Genomic DNA, 17,860 nt, shown 5'->3' on the forward strand with positions numbered 1-17,860 from the left:
TGACATGGATCCAACTAACCATCTCAGCAGAAGCCAGGGAGAGAGATGGTGTTACCCAGGAAGGATCTGAGGAGGAGCTTCATATCTGATAGTGTGGATCCCCTTGACAACCATAGAACAGGGCAAGTTTTTTGAGAATTTTATATCAGCAGAAATACTGTCAACCTGGAAGGAAAGGGACAGAGATGGGAGGAAATAAAGGAAGAATGACTCTGACGGCTGAGCCATGAAAGCAGGGGCCAGAGAGGGTGGGTTGGCCTGGGCTGAGAGGGCAGAGCCACTGTCCCCCAGGCCCAGAGGAGAGAGCATTGAGCCACAAATAATTAGTCCCAGGTCTTGAAATCTAATGGAATCTGTCTTGCCGAGTTTCAGAGTTGCTTGAGACCAGTGATCCTTTTTGGCTTTCCAACTTCTCCCTTTGGGAATGGGAATGTCCATTCCACCTCTGTATTTTGGAAGCAGATAACTTGTTTTCAAGTTTCACAAGTCTGTGAATAGAGACAAATTTTGCTCCAGGGTGGACCATACCAAGAGTCTTACTTACACGTAATCTCGATGATGAAATTTGGGACTTTTTCAGTTGATATTTAGATGAAATTTAGGGCTTAGGGTTGATGCTGGAATGGGTTAAGACTTTTTAGAATGTCACGATATGATGAATGTATTTTGTATGTGGGGAGGACATGACTTTAGGCGGAGGAAGGGCTGCACTGAAAATTCATGTCCACCGGGAACCTCAGAATGTGACCTTAGTTGGAAATACCATCTTTGCAGATGTAATTACTTAAGAAGAGGTCATACTGGATTATGATGGGCTATTAATCCAGTATGACTGGTGTCCTTATAAGAGAGAAATTTGGACATGGAGACATAGACAGAGGCCCAGAGGGAGGACAGCCGTGTGAAGATAGGGACTGGAGTTATAGTGCAACAAATCAAGTAATGCCAGAGGCTACCAGAAACTGGAAGAGGCAAAAAAGGATCCTGCCCTAGAGGCTTCGGACGGAACATGGCCCTGCTAACATCTTGCTTTTGGACTTTCAGCCTCCAGAAATGTGAGTGAATAACTTTCTGTTGTTTTAAGTCATCCAGTTTATGATAGTTTGTTATGGCAGCCCTAGGAAACTACCATCTTCCCTCCCTCAGCATGGGGTGGGGTAGAGCTAAATAGGCAGAGCTAGCTCTACCCCACCCCAAGGGCATCAGCAAAGCAGCACCCGCCCCTCCCATCCAGTAAGAACATATTTTCTTTGAAAGAATTGGATATTTCCAAGAAAGGCAGTGAAATAGGCATTATGGGAAAAGTCAGATTTCTGTTGGACCACCTTTGTTCTAGTTTGCAAACCACTGGAATGCGATATATCAGAACTCGAACGGCTTTTACAAAAGGGGAATTTGATAAGTTACAAGTTTACAGTTCTAGGGAAGTGAAACCGTACACATTAAGGTGCCAGCAGAGGTTACCTTCACTCAAGAAAGGTTGATACTGTCCGGAACAGCTCTGTCAGTTGGGAAGTCACGTGGCTTGTATCTGCTGGTCTTTTTCTCCTGGGCTCCGTTGCTTTCAGTCTCTGCCGTGTGGGGTTTCCTCACTTTGCTTCTGTGGGGCGGGCTTTCATTTCTTGGTTTCCTTTGACCTTCTCCAGGATCTGGGTTGCTTACCATCTCATGGCAGGGTCTGCTGGGCTCCACGCATCTCCCAACATCTGTGTCTCTGCTCTCCACGTGTTCACATCTGTGTCAGCTCTGCTGTAAAGTTTATGTCGACTCTGAGGCTACTGTCTTTTCCATCAGCTATGTCATTTCTTGGATTTCTCCAAAATGTTTCCTCTTTTAAAGGATTCCAGTAAACTAATCGACACCCACCTGGAATGGGTGGAGTCTAATCAAAAGTTAACACCCACAGTTGGGTGTGTCACATCTTTGTGGAGATAATCTAATCAAAACATTCCATCCTGCATTATTGAATCAGGATTAAAAGAAACAGCTACCTCCATAAAATGGAATAGGATTAAAACGTGACTTTTCTGGGTACATAATACTTTCAAACTGGCACAACCTTCCATTTATTTTATAGGATAGGACTGTTTTTTATTTTGAATTGCACATGGCCAAGTGAGCACCATTTTCAGGGCTCGAGATCTCAATGATTATATTCTGGCTCAGGGCATGGGGCTGACCAGACTATGAGGTCATCAGTCACATCTGGATTCTGTACTTTTGCCCAATCAGGATGGCTGGTTTCTCTAGGCAGATTTAGCTACAGGTCTAAGTTCACTTGGAATGTGAACATGATAAAATGTGGTTTGGGACTCTGACTAGGGAGTCATGGGTCTAAATGTATGGACATGCTGGGCACGGGAAAAATTCAAGTATTTCTACAAAGCAGCAGATGGGAAATTTCCCAGGATTGAACTAGTTATTTCTTGGCAGTCTAAAAGTATGTAGTGTACAAGCTCTGCCCTGGGAGTTGGGAGAACTCAGTTGAACCACATAACCTCCATATGTTAGAAAAGGGATTCCCAGATACTTCCCTGTAAAAGTAATCAAGAGGACTGGGCCAGAGGGAGTCTCAAGTGTCTTGGCTTCCAACTTCAGGGAATTAAACTTTTCCTTCTAGCTGACTTTCTCAGCAAAAAAGAAAAGAATGTTGACCATAGAATCATGGGAAATTAAAGCTAGAGGACACTGCTGAAGTCAGCTTGATCAGATCCTCACTTTTTAATTCCCTTATGGTTCTTTTATTTATACCCTATTTAAGTTCCTTAATTCAGGAGAGTGAATTAAGTTGTGAGGCACAAGTTATGTTACTAAACCTCTCTTCATTTTTAAATCTATACTTCAATTTTTTAATCTGTAAGATGGTAATAAAAATAATACTGTCTCAGAGGGTTGTGATGTAAGGATTAATGGTGCTGGTACATGTAAAGTGCTAAGACCAGTGCTGGAACATAGTATGTGCTACATAAATGCTTGCTATTATTAATACTTCTTGGCCATTTTCTAATTAGCATCATTATTATTCAGTTAGCAAATGGTCATTTTCTGTTTAGAGTGCTGTCCTACAGTTTTATTTGGCTTGATGATTGCTTTCTGGGGAGAAATTTCTTTGGTTGATGTGTGTAGAATTTCTTTTTCTGATTTTGTGCAATAATTCTGGATCTTTTAATTTTTTTCTTATGCTAAGAGGTGGTCTCACACTCTTATTTTCCAGACATGGCAATTGAGTCCCCAAAAAGGAAAGTGACTTGCCTAATATCACAGAGACAGTGGGAAAAGCAGTGTTCTGACCATTAGCCTAAGGCGTGCTCCAAGGACACTGAGCTCAAGTATTGATATGATCTGAAAGCCAGATCTGAAAAATGCATAGTGCCTGTGGCAGGTTGAAAAATGCTCTGCCTTCCCCCACAGATATCAGGTCCTAATCCCTGGACCCTGTAAATGCTACCTTATTTGAAAAAAGGATCTTTTCAGATGTGATTAGAAGGAGGCTAGGGTGGGGGTGGGGGGTCACATAGTCAGGAAGTAAGCAGTGAAGTTGGAATTGAAGCCCAGATCTGTCTGACTTCAATCCGGGGTTATTCTATTCCATAGAACACTGCCCAGAGTCACGGGAGTTGCCGTGGACTAAGGTACTGACCAAACTCTGGAAACTTCAAGAAGGAAAAATGGAAAAAACGGTTCCCAAGCCTTCTCAAAGCTATAGTGCCTCAGGGTCTTTATTCTCACTTGGGACATGCCACAGGGCGGCAGCCACTGAAGAGGTTCAGGGAATTGGGAGGGTGGAGGCTCCTAGGTTGGGGTGGAGACTGAACAGGCCATGATACTATGACCATATCCGAAAGTGGGAAGAGAGGAACATCAGGAATTCATGAATTCCTAGAACTGAAAAGAATTTCTAGAAATCTCAAGAGTGGCAGCTTTGGGCAAATGAATCAAAGTAACTGAACCTCAAATAATCAGCATGAACGGGTTTGGGAAACTCAAAATCCCTAAGGGTGGTAAAGCCGAACATTCTTCACCTATCTACTTTCTGACCATTCAGCAAATATTATTATGCCCCTTTCAGTCTCTGCTCTCGTACTCAGTAAGATGTTGGAAAAATGTATTTAAAGTCCTCTATAAGTCTTACCACACAATAAACGCTGCATAAATGCTAACTTTTATAAGACATTAATTCATAAAGGTGAAAACAGCCACTGTCTTTAAGACACGTTGATCTCCGCATAAAGCCTGCATATCCCAACATGCTCTTTGCCCGGGCTCAGCCACCCATTGCATTCTGGGACTTGTAGTCTGGAAGTGAGGATGGTTGCTCAGTACGCAGGCGCAGTGGAGTGGCTCCCCGGAAGAACCGGCAGCCGCTCGGAGGATGACCGGGTGGCGGTGGCTGCTGCTGCGCGGGCGGCCCTGACAGGACGCGAACTCTATGCCTTTCCAGCTGCTGATCCCGTTCGGCCTCCTATTCGCGCTGCTGCCCCTGCACCATGGTGTGCCGGGCCCGGATGGCACCGCGCCCGACCCCGCCTACTACAGGTGAAGGGGGCCAGGCTTTCTACCCCTCCTTAGAAAAAGTGGGGAGCCCGGACCCGATAACCCTTACCTTTCCCTCCGTCCCAGGAACCCCCTCCCTGACCTGCTCGGACCTCGCCGCTGGGCTCCCGGCAGCGGGCGGCAGAAATCAGGTGGCGATTCCTACTCTCCGCCGTATTTCTTGTTATTCCCCCCGCCTAGTTTCATGTTCTGACCCTCCCGCCTTATTTCTCGTTCCCTACACCAGAGAGAGAGTCAAGGCTATGTTCTACCACGCCTACGACAGCTACCTGGAGAATGCCTTTCCCTACGACGAGCTGCGACCTCTCACCTGTGACGGGCACGACACTTGGGGCAGGTAGTGCGAGCTGAGAGGCAAGAGGGCGGCCGGGTTGTCGCGGTCCGCCTCCAGGTGAATGGATTGCTTGGGGCTGGTGGCGTCGTGAGCTCCTCACCGGTTCCAGTAAAGCTCCACCCGGAGCCAGGCCACGCTCACCCCAATTCAGGCCAACAACGCCAGGATCCACAGAGCCTCCTGAGAAGTTAGAACCCTCAAGGAACAAAGCTCTGGGTTAGCCCGGTGGGTTGGACCCCTGGGCTCCAATTCCAGCCATAATAGGCACCAACTGTGGGGACTTGGACACATCTCTAAAGCCATAGGATATCGTGGAAGGACTCCAAGAAGTCAGATAACCAAACCCCTTCATTTTGCTTGGGCAAACTGAGGCCCATGAAGTGATGTAACTTTTCCAAGCATCAAAACTTAAGAGCTTTTGCAGTTGGTTTTCTTTGTAACTGAAACACATTTCACCCATTATTCTCCCATCACTTACTGCTTCTTGTCATTCAGATCTCAGTTCAAAATATTCACTTCAGCATCAGTTTCCCTGACCACCTGCCAAGTCACTCTCATGTCACCTGCTTTCTTTTTCTTTGTAGTGCTTCTCATTCTCTGATACTACCTTTTCCCCTTATCTTTTTACCTTTTAACTTCTATTAGACAGAATCTTTGAGAGCTGGAATTCTGTCTTGTTCTTTGCTGAGTAAGTGAAGAATCATTACATTAACTGAAGTGACATTGACTGAACTCTGTGCTAAGTATTTTACTTTATTTCTCTTAACATCCCTAGGAGTTAAGGGTCATTCATTAACCCCATTTTACAAATGAGTATCATCCTAAAAAGTTCCCTTGTGCCCCCTGTGGTTAATGTCTCCACCACAACTACCCCCAACAACCACTGATCTGCCTTTTGTTTGCACCTTTTTGAAAACGTAGATGGAAACATACTATACTGCCTAGCCTTTGTATACCTTGTTTCCATTATAAAACATAATTTGAATATCTTCCCATCAGCATATAGCACTTTTTTTGGTATGCTGTATGGCGGGGTCACATTTCATTCTTTTTCCATGTGAGTACATGTAGAACTTTTGATAGCAATCTTTTCGAAAGCTACAGAGTTTTGTACTGTTTGTACCACAGTTTAGTTAAATACTCTTCAACTGCTGAGCATTTAGGTATGTCTAGCCTTTTGCTGTTCTAAGCAATACTGCCATGCGCATCCTCAAATGTATAACTGTGCACTGTGGGATAAATTCCTAGATGTGGAATTGCTGAAAAGCTTGTGTGCTTCCCTACAATTTTATATTACCTCCTCATGGCAGAAAAGGATTCCAGAGAATATAGGTGATATGTTTAATTACGACTGAAATTCATCAGCCCACCTTCCATACACATTAAGTAGTTCAGAAGTTCCTGTCAATTTTCACTGTGGTTTTTCTATTGTGACTGAAAGTAGGGTGGGCTGAGGTGTGGCTGTGCCTCACTTATAAGTATTTGGGGAATGCTTTCTGGGGCAACCTTCATATCTGATGTTTTATTTTCTTAATAAGCAGCTGGGATTTCTGTCCTTTTACAGTTTTTCTCTGACTCTGATTGACGCTCTGGACACCTTGCTGGTAAGTGATTTACCTGTTCCTTGTCCTCTTTACCATTTCGTAGCTGGCATCTGTCTCCCTTTTGGCAGCTTGACTGTGGATGAGAAATGGTTTTTTATTTTCATCTCATGATTCCAAACCATCTGGCTCTGGTTACCCAGCTGAAAAGGGAGAAATGATTAATTTCTTATCCAGGTTCATTCATTCAGCAGACATTTGTAGAGGACCTTTATATACCTGGAACAGTGATAGGCCTGTATGACTCTGTGGAGGATTCAGAAACTTTTGCATGGGCAGGCACCAGGAATTGAACCTTGGTCTCCGGCATTGCAGGGAAAGCCAGCATGGTCCACCCGATACCCTCCTCATTTTTAAGGATCTTACATTCTAGTAGACATGTTCAATAAAGATAAACTAAAAACAGTAGTTAGTTAGCATCTTATAGGTAGGGTTTGTACTAAGCACTTTACATGTATTATTTTGTTTATCCTTTCAACAATCCCATAAAGTAAATACCTACACTCCTTGTTACAATGGAGAAATCTGCTACTTAGAAAAGTAAAATAACTTGGCCAGGGTCACACACCTATTAAGTGGCAGAGCAGGGCCTTAAATTCAGTTCTGCATGACTCCAAGCTTTAACCATTATCCTTAAAAAGGCTACAAAAGAGGTTTCAACCACTTTCCCCCTTTATTTCTCTGTGTCTGATTCTCTGTCACCCCTCTTCATTGTTATATAGTGATAATTACATAATTGTAATGCAATTTAGATATAATTTAGCCTTTTTTTTTTTTAGCCTAAATGTTAATTCATATGTGCATATGTGCTTGCCCATTCATCAAGTATTTATTGAATACCAGGCACAGTGCTAAGCTCTGGGTTATAATGGTGAGTTTAAACAAACATGGATCCTGTTCCCCTGGAGTTTATGATTTTAGCGAGGAAGATAAGCATCAGTTAAAGAATAACCCTAAAGAATGTATAATTGCAATTTGGGGTAAATCATCTTTCGTAAAGAAACATGTTTCTGTGAGTGGTTATAACATGAGCCTGACCTAGACTGAGGAGGTCAGGGAGGGCTTCCCTGAGAGTGAAATGACAATTGAGTTGGCCTCTGAAGGACAAGCAGATGTTGACTAGGATGGGAGAGGAAAGAATTGTTCCCGATAAAGGAAACAGCCTGTGCAAAGGCCATATAACAGAATCGAGCATGACAAGGTCAGTGCACTGAAGGAAGACCAAGGTGGCGGGGGTGTGGAGCACCAGGAGGAGGGAGTAAAGTGAGGCTGGAAGGATTAAATGGGGATGAGATGACGCAATTCTTTGTTTGCCAGCGATTTCGATCTTTGAGAGTAATGGAAAGCTACTGAAATTTCTTAAGTAGAGGGCAGGAAATGATGATATGTCTGTTTTGAAAAGATTACGGGCTGCAATGTGGACAAAGATTCATGTAATCAATCAATAAACATTTATTGAGTGATTGCTTCATTCCGTGCTTGGCTGTGGGGAAAAGCAGAGATTTCCTTAATGAAGAAAGAAATAGATGCCCTAAGAGTTGCGTGGATAAAACTCTTATGTCTTTTAAAGGAAGAAGAGGTTAATTTCAGTTGAAAGAATCCAAGGCTTTCTAGAGAAGGTGACATTTAGATGATTGAAGATAGGCTGGATTTGGAAATGGTAAAGCGGAGAAGGAAGGGAATTTTGGCAGAAGGAAAATATGTTTGAAGGCAGGATATCTCGGAGTAGTGGTTACAGTTTTATTGAAGTAGTTGAAGGTAGGATAGATGAAGGGATATTGTCAGAAAGGTAGGTTGAGTCCAAATCACAGAGGGCCTTGAATGCTGGGACAGTCAGAATTGTTTTGGTTACAAATGATGAAGACCCAATTCAAATTGATTTACACAAGAAGGAAATGTGTTGGTCAGATAACTAAATAGTCTAGCTGGAAGGCTAGCTTTAGACCTGGCTAGTTTCAGACCTACAAACAATGCCATCAGGAATTTCTTTCTCCATCTCTTATTTCTATTTTCTTTGATTGCTCTGTATTCAAGCTCTCTGTAAGTTGACAGGATAGTCAAAATAGCTCCAAGCTTAAATCCCACTCATTTAGTAACTTGTGTGTGAAAAGAAGCATTCCGTTTCCTCTAGTTCCTGAAAACATTCCAGGATTGAGTCTCATTGATCTGCTTTTGGTTTAGGTTAAGTGCTCACTCTGCAGCTAGGAGTCAGCGTTACCCAGGGTAATACTGGGTAAGCATTATCCAGGAGTAAAGACTGTGGGAGAGAGGAGATTCCCCAAAAGAAAATTGGGGTGCTGTTAACAGAAGAGAAGGTATCAGGATTATGTTTGGCTGCAAGTAACAAAATGCCAGACCGATGCCGGCTTAAACAAAGAGGCTTGCCAGACTCATGTTGGCTTAAAAGAAAGAGGCTTTAATTTTCTTAAGTGATGGAAAGCCTAGAGATAATTTCTGGCACTGAGTTAACTGCTCAACCATCAGAGACCCAAGTTCTTTGTATGTTTCCATTCTACCATCCTTCTCATACTTGGCCCTTCATGGTTGCAAGATGGCTACCATAGCTCCAGAATTCGAATCTACTTTCAGGACAGAAAGAAGGAGGAAGGATAAAAACCATGCCATTGTTTTGGTCCCTTTTTATTAGAAAAGCAGAAGTTGACTTCTCTAGGGTCGGAACTGGGCAATAGAATTACTTCTAGTTGCAAAAGAGGCTCAGGAAACAAGTATCTGGGTTTCTAACCTCAATGGTGAGAAGCTGCAAGGATAAGGAAGATTGAGAATCAGTATTGGGCCAGTCAAAGATATCTGTGACAAGAGAGGGTTAAAAACAGCACACATTCACGGCAAATGCCAAACAAAGTCATTCTTACATGTTCTAAAATCTCTATGTATTGTATCCATTTAAATGGGTCCAAAATGGTTCTTGAATTGGTACCTAAATTTTGCTTAACTAGTCTCTTCATGTTGAGTCTCTGGGTAATTTCTAGCTCTCTGTTTTCTTCCCTTGTCACTAGTCGTGGGACAAGATCTGGAGGTCTTAAGTTGAACAAGTGAGAGACACACCAACTCAGGACCCCAAACTCTGAAAATCCAGGATCTTCAAAGCATCCGAGCATGAGAGAGTCTTACTGTTAGGTCTGACTTTCCTTCTAGATTTTGGGGAATGTCTCAGAATTCCAAAGAGTGGTCGAAGTGCTCCAGGACAACGTGGACTTTGATATTGATGTGAACGCGTCTGTGTTTGAAACCAACATCCGAGGTGAGGGCTGCCTTCTAAAGTCTTTGAAAGGAAAGAGGGTGTGGACTTTCCTCTGGTGAACTGACAGGTGATAAATATGCCTTCAAGGGCTGACTGTGCCAGGATGCTTAGCCAAGGCTAGTGACTGACAGAGCTCTTTCTCCATGCAGCATGGATTGGGGAGGGCTCAGGATCCATTAGTTTCAGACCTGAAAGCAAACGGGATAGAGAAAAAACTGGAAAGAAATATGCCAAATTTAATCATATATTAACACATATTTGATACTAGTCAAATAGCTATGGATAAGAAAGATATAATCTCTGTCTTCTTGGAGTGTATTGTCTACACAATGTCATTCAATAGAACTTCCTATGATGATGGAAATATTATTTAATTTTAATGAATTTAAATTTATATAGTCACATGTGGTTAGTGATTACTTTTTTAGAAGTGTGAGTTTAAGACATTAGTTTCCAAACCTGGCTGCCCATCAGAACTACTTGGCCTTTTAAAATGTTCAAATGTCCAGGCTCCACCCTAAACCTAGCGAATCCGGGTTGGATCCTAGAATTAATATTTTTGGCAGACTTCTGATGATTCTTATGAAACCGGCATAGCCCTTATTTGTAATGAACCTCTAGACCAGTGGCTTACCAGCTGTTACCTTTGAACGCCAGGGTTATGGTTTTATCCTCTTATTTTGTTCTTTTTTATTTTTTCTTTGATGAAATTTGTATTACAGATATATGACAAATAAAAGTTTAAAAAGAGAAGGGAGCAGAGAAGCAGTGTAGCACAAAATCCTGGTTTAGGAATAAGAATTTGAGGCCATACTTGCTGCTGTGTCACACAACTTCTGAGACCAATTCGTCATCTATAAAATGAAGAACATCCTTATATCTTTGTTCCTTGTAAGGCTCTAATTATGCTACTAGCTTTCTTTTGGTTGGTATTTACCCAGTATATCTTTGTCTGTCCTTTTGCTTTCAATCTTTGTATATTTTTTATGTTTATGTATATTTTTGTAAATAGCATATTATATTTTGTTTCCCTATCCATAGTGACAATCTTATTATTTTTTTAATTAAAAAACATTTTTATTAGAGAATTTGAGGGTTTACAAAACAATCATGCCTAAAATACAGATTCCCATATACTACCTGCCACCAACACTTGTATTGGTGTGGAAAGTTTGTTACAGTTGATGATAACACTTTTCTTGTAATTCTGTTATATTCTTGTAATTCTAAATATTATTAAAGTAGTGTTATAAGTAATATTCATAGTTTACATAGGGGTTTTATCCCCCATATTCCTGACCTATTATTATTATTCTTTTTTCATGCCTGTCTTTATTTTATTACTCATGTATCTATATAATGGATGAAGGGAATGTCAGTCGCAGGGTTTTTACAGTCACACGGTCATATGATAAAAACTCTATAGTTGCACAATCATTATCAAAGATCAAAGTTGCTGGATTTAGTGCAACAATTTCAGGTATTTCCTTCTGGCTATTTGAGTACACTAGTAAGTACAAAGAAATGTCTATATAATGAGTCAGTGTTCGTAACCATTTGTTAAATCCTAACTTCACAGTTGCACCTCCTCCATTTCATTTGATCATTCTCTCAATTTTTAGGGTTATCTCGGCAATGACCATTTTAACTTGCTCTGTGTTGGAAAGGAGTATTGACCTTAAGGGGCAAAGGAATGAGACTTGTTGATGTTCTAGGAGAGGCTGGTATGTCTGGGTTTCAGGGCTTATCTGGCATAGGAACAATCCAAAGGCCTTAAGATTCTGAAAAAAATACACTTCCTAAAACTTTTATGGATTCTATAAAAACTTTTTGATAAACTTTTTTTCATAGAATAGTTTTAGAGTTATAAAAAATTGTGAAGAATAGTACAGAGTTTCCGTATATCTCAGATTATTTTCAGTACTAAGATCTAATCCCACTTGTTACATTAATGTTTTCTATGCCTGCGTCCCATTTAAAATGTCACGTTACATTTAGTCTCCCTGTCTCTTTGGGCTCCACTTGGCTTCTTTTGTTTTCTCAGAATGTCTTTATTTTAGATTACCTTGACTATTTGGAGAAGTAGTTATCAGGCATATGGTACAGCATTTCGCAGCCAGGATATCGGATATGTTTTTCTAATGATTGCACTGGGGTCATGTGTTTTTGAGAGGAAGACCTTGGAGGAAAAATTCCATCCTTATCACTTCACATCCAAGTCCCATGCTCTCAGTATGACTTCTCACCGTTTATATTAATTTCCAACACCTGGCTGAGAGAGTATTTGTCAGGTTTCTCCGCTGCAAAATTACTCTTTTCCCCAATCCGTAGTGTAGGGACTCTTTGGATGAAGTCACTGTATGTCCCGGCATTTAAAGAGTGGGGTATTATATTCCACCTCCTTGAAGCCTGAGTATCCAGAAAAATTATTTGGAAATCTCCTACAGGAAAAATTATTATTTTGCCCATTTATATATTTATTTAATCATTTATTCAGTATGGAATCATAGATACATTAAAAAATTTTTTTGTTGTGAATATAACATATAAAAAAAGTGATAAATTTCAAAGTACATTTTAGCAAATAGTTTTAGAACAAATTTCAAAGTATGGTATGGGTTACTGTCCACCATTTCAGGTTCTTTCCTTCTAGCTGCTCTAAGATATTGGAGATTAAAAAAGGAAATATCAATATAATAATTCAGCAGTCATACTCATTTATTAAATCCTATCTTTTTTACCATGCCTTCTTTTTCCTTGTCTCAGTCTTTAGGGATATTTGGGCATTGACGGTTCTAACTTCTTCATGTTGAGAAGGGGTGTCAAAATTATGGAAAGGGGGGATGCAACTGGTTGATACTCTTGGAGAGACTGGTAACTTGGTTTTAGGGCTTATCTGGCCTAGGAACCATCTGGAGGTTATAGGTTTCTGGAAAATAAACAGTGAGTGAAACTTTTATAGAGTCTCAGACAGTGCCCTGGGTATTATTTAGGGTATACAAGAATACTGTTGGTTGGAGCCTGGCATAACCTGGCAAAGCTATATCTAGCTGAAGTTTGCATAAGAGTAGCCTCCAGAATAGCCTCTCAACTCTATTTGAACTCTCTTAGCCACTGATACCTTATTTTGTTACATTTCTTTTCCCCCTATTGGTCAGGTAGGCAATATTGATGTCATAGTGTCAGGGCCAGATTCATCCCTGGGAGTCATGTTACATGTTGCCAGGAAGACTTTTACCCCTGGATGTTATGTCCCACATACAGGGAAGAGTAATGATTTTCCTTGCAGAATTGGGCTTTGAGAGTGAGGCCACATCTGAGCAACAAAAGAGGTTTACTGGAAGTAACTTTTAGGCATTATAGGTAGGCTTAGCTTTTTTGTTATAGATAAAAGTTTCATATGAGCAAGCCTCAAGTTCAAGGGCTTGGCTTATTAATTTGGGAGTCTCAAATGTTTGTGAAAATATCAGGGATTTTCCATGTGGGAAAGTTCAGTAGTTTCGTATTTTTTCTCCAGGCCCTCAAGGGACTTTGCCAATACTGTTTTTTTTTTTAATTAATTTTTAAATTTTTAAAAAATCTAACAAACACAAACATTCTTTTTTAAATTTGTATTAATAAAACCAATCAACATACAATATGAATATTCTTTTTTTCATCACATAGTTGCATATTCATCATCATGATCATTTCTTAGAACATTTGTATCAATTCAGAAAAAGAAATATAAAGACAAGAGAAAAAAATTCACACATACCATACCCCTTACCCCTCCCTTTCATTGTTTGTTAGCATTTCAATCTACTAAATTTATTTTAACATTTGTTCCCCCTATTATTAATTTTTATTCTGTATGTTTTACTCGTTTGTCAATAAGGTAGATTAAAGGAGCCTCAGACACAAGATTTTCACAATCACACAGTCACTTTGTGAAAGCTGTATCGTTATACAATCATCTTCAAGAAACATGGCTACTGGAACACAGCTCTACATTTTCAGGCAGTTCCCTCCAGCCTCTCTATTACATCTTGACTAACAAGGTGATAATTTGTTTAATGTGTAAGAATAACTCCAGAATAACCTCTCAACTCTATTTGGAATCTCTCAACCATTGACGCTTTATTTTGTCTCATTTCGCTCTTCCCCCTTTTGGTGAGAAGGTTTTCTCATTGCCTTGATGCTGAGCCTCAGCTCATTCTAGGATTTCTGTCCCACGTGGCCAGGAAGGTCCACACCCCTGGGAGTCATGTCCCAAGTAGAGAGGGGGAGGGTGGTGAGATTGCTTGTTTTGTTGTCTGGAGAGAGAGGCCACATCTGAGCAACAGACGTTCTCTTGGGGGTGACTCTTAGGCCTAATTTTAAGAAGGCTTGACCTATCCTTTGCAGGGTTAAGTTTCATATGAACAAACCCCAGGAATAGGGGCTCAGCCTATTGCTTTTGGTTGTCCCCACTACTTGTGAGAATATCAAGAATTTTCCACTTGGGGTAGTTGAATTTTCCCTCTTTCTCACCATTCCCTGAAGGGGACTTTGCAAATACTTTTTTACTCACTGTTCAGATCACTCTGGACAGACCTACAAAATCTTATGCCCTACTCAAAGTTCCATGTACTTATAGTGTTCAATAAGCTGCCCACATAAGTTATATTAGGAACTGCACTAGTCAAGATATTAATTTTGTACCAAATAAACATTTTTTGCTTTAGTCTCACACATAAGTTAAAAATTTTAAATATTAATTACCATCCATTTTCAACACCCTGCTATATTGACATTCCTTTGTTCTTCCTCACGCAAAAACAGTTTTAAATTTGTACATTTATTTCCTATCATTATACACTTTAGGCATTCCCATATTATACCATCTCAGTCGTTATCGTCTATCTTTCTTTCTGATTTCATTTGTGCCCCTAGCCCTCCTCCCTCTATCATTCTCACATTCAGCTTCATTCAGTGTTCTAATGCTGTTGTATTACAGTTAGGTAGTATTGTGCTCTCCATTTCTGAATTTTTACAATCAGTCCTGTTGCACAATCTGTATCCCTTCAGCTCTAATCACCCAATATCTTACCCTATTTCTATCTCCTGATGGTCTCTGTTACTAACTGAAATTCTCCAAGTTTGTTCACTAATGTCAGTTCATATCAGTGAGACCATACAGTATTTGTCCTTTTGTTTCTGGCTAATCTCACTCAGCATAATGTCCTTAAGGTCCATCCATGTTGTTACATACTTCATAAGTTTATTCTGTCTTACAGCTGCATAATATTCCATCGTATGTATATAGGACTTTGCTAGTACTTTTTAATTATCTTCCCAACATACTCTGGATTGTATTTGGGTATTACATTAAGCTATACAGAAAGCAGGTCCTTATTCCCAGTACTAGGCTCCATGTGTTTAGGTTATTTAACTGAACTGGCTTGACATTGTTAGATTTTGTACTACAGAAAATTTAAGTTTTGGACAAAATAAAGCTCTCTTCCTTTGGTGTCAGACAATAGGTGAAGTTCTAAAATACAGAAAATATCATCCTTTACCCTGTATTCTGATTTACCTTAGTCCCAACCAGATCTGCTTCATTCTTCCAGATCTTCTGCTTCATTCTTATCTCTAATTGAAGCTTGTCTCTTTTTTGTTTTCTTTAATAGTTGCTGTATGTAGGAATGCTGATTTTCAGAGCTACAGAACTCCAGCTCTGAGTCTTAGGTGTCACACAGATACACAAAGTTCCAGGAAAATGACCAGGATATAACATTTAAAGCTCAGAAATAAATGTGACTCCTGTAAGAGCTTACAGTCATGGATATATATTTTATACTTTGGTTTATAATAATGCAATAGTACTTAAATTTTTTTTTCTCAAATTGCTCCAGCTTGGCCATTGGGAGCGCTTTCCTTTTACTGCTGTGCCCCACTTAACTTGTTCTAATCATTGTGTTTTCCTTTGCTGTTTTGTAGGACTATCTTATTTCTGAAACAGTAAGATTCTGCATGCTCATTATGTACGTTTCTTGCCATGGTTCTGGAATCAGCCATTTTTTCAAAGGGCCCTGATTCTTTTTATTGGACAGTAGTATCAAAAACCTACATCTGGGAACTAGGTGTGCTCATTACTAGTGGGGTGTCCTGTCCTTGTTTTCGAACCTCTCAGGAGCCAGTACGAGGAAATGTGTGAATGTATATTAAATTGTGTATACGGATTTAACAACTACTTTTTATAACTGGAATCATGAATGCTAAACATGGGTTTATAATAATATCTTCCAGCCTAATCCATTATTATATGGTTCACTGTACCCCTTCTCCTCCACTGTAGCCCTCTCCAGTTTCACCACCTGCCTTCCATATATTCATGTTTAACTCAATTGTTTACATATATAATGGTTTGAGAATTGTTAATCCATCTCCCTGGGGGGAAATAACTGTATCAACTAAAATTCAGTGCTAAGGTACAACTTGTTTTAGCTTTAGTCTTGCAGATTTCTCTCATTGCCCCCATCACTTGCAGATAGATTTTTTAAAAATTATTATTATTTTCAATAGAGATGAATGGTTTTAGTTATGACCTGCATTCCATCCTGGGATCCACCAATTTCTGAAATTGTTGGGCTGGTGAATTTAAAATCCATAAGGAAGGCCAACAGGCTAGAAACTTATCAGGAGTGATTTTGCAGTCTTGAGGCAGAATTTTTTCTTCTCCAGTAAACTGAGCTTTTTACTTTGAAGGCCTGCAACTGATTGGATGAGATCTACCGCATTACTGAAGGTAATCTCCCTTACTGACAGTCAGTTAATTGTAGATGTTAATCCCTTGTACAAAATAGTTTCATGTGTGCCAGTTACTGGGGACATATTTCAAAGTTTGAAAATCTGAGAACAAAACCTTGCAATCATGTCTTCTAATCTAAAATCAGATTTGAGAAAAGATACCCAAGAAGTACTTATTTTCAGTTTATTAATTTACATAATCTGTGGAAGTCATGGTCCTTGGTTGCGCTTTCTTGATTTTAAGGCAATCAGCTTCCTTCTCTGCCTTCTGATCTTCTGGCTTCACTTTCAGTTCACTAACATAAGCTTCATTAAGGGCAGCTTGAACCTGCCCACCGTCTGGGTGGCCAGCTGCTTCCTGCAGTTGAACTGCTTTTTCATGGCGGCGGGGGCTGCAGCTGCCCATGGGGCTCAGGCTGGGCAGGGCAGGGGACAGCTTGGCAGCTCCTACATGACTTTCTCGCTGAGGTAGTGGCAGAGGGTCCCTGGGCCCCAACCTTATTATTTTAACAAAGCATTTGATCCCCTTACAGTTTTTGTAATTACTGATATATTGGGGCTTGTTTCTGCTTCCTTACTTTGTGCTGTTTGTCCCATCTTTATGCTCTTTTTTCTCTCCTTTTTTATGCCTTCTTTCTTTTATTTATTTATTTATTTCGGCTTGGGCAGGCTCAGGGAATCGAACCCAGGACTCTGGCATGGCAGGCGAGAATTGTGCCACTGATTCATTGTTGCCCACCCCACTTCATGCCTTCTTTTTTATTTATTTTTTTCCTCATTCCATTTTCCTTCTTTCAATTTAAAAATTATATGCACTATTTCTAGATTTTAAAATAGTTTTCTTAGCAAATTTATCAAACTTAATTTGTCAAGTCTAAAATTACTGAAAATCTTTATTCTCCTCCTGAATAATACACAGCCTGACCCTCAGGACATCCTGACCTATTTGTTATAGTTATTTATTTAAGTTCTTTGTTTTAAAATGTCAAGTCATTGTTGTTGTTTTATACAGTTGAAGTTTTAAATTTATTCATATATTTACTGCTTTCTTTGACCATCATTCTTGTGTTTCAGGCTTTACCTTGATGATCATTTTCCTTCTATTTGAAGTGCTTGTTTTAGAATTTCCTTTAGTGCAGGTGTATTTTGGCAGACTTTCTGTTTTATTTTTTAATATGAAAATGTTTTATTTGTATGAAAATCTCACTGTCTTTGGTCTTTGGAGGATATTTTTGTTGGGCAAATGGTTCTATGTTGATGGATATTTTCTCTTTTACATTGAAGAAATTATTTTCCACTGTCTTCTGGTTATGTTGTTGTTAAAAAATCCTCTGCCAA

General features: G+C 40.0%; 1 protein-coding gene across 4 annotated transcripts in view; it reads left to right on the forward strand.

The window, feature by feature from the left end:
• Positions 1-17,860, forward strand: part of EDEM2 (ER degradation enhancing alpha-mannosidase like protein 2) — a 66,238-nt gene that overhangs the window by 12,310 nt on the left and 36,068 nt on the right. For 2 of the 4 annotated variants that reach the window (XM_077170469.1, XM_077170490.1), the window contains exons 1-4: positions 4,338-4,536; positions 4,781-4,891; positions 6,453-6,492; positions 9,646-9,751. In XM_077170469.1, the coding sequence (XP_077026584.1) occupies positions 4,430-4,536; positions 4,781-4,891; positions 6,453-6,492; positions 9,646-9,751 (364 nt within the window). In that variant the 5' untranslated portion in view covers positions 4,338-4,429. Of the gene's footprint in view, positions 1-4,337; positions 4,537-4,583; positions 4,686-4,780; positions 4,892-6,452; positions 6,493-9,645; positions 9,752-17,860 lie in introns of those variants that run through there. The other 2 variants (XM_077170483.1, XM_077170476.1) reach the window with 2 other exon arrangements.

The sequence above is a fragment of the Tamandua tetradactyla genome, chromosome 1 (assembly GCF_023851605.1).
Source record: "Tamandua tetradactyla isolate mTamTet1 chromosome 1, mTamTet1.pri, whole genome shotgun sequence".
Lineage (NCBI taxonomy): Eukaryota > Metazoa > Chordata > Mammalia > Pilosa > Myrmecophagidae > Tamandua > Tamandua tetradactyla.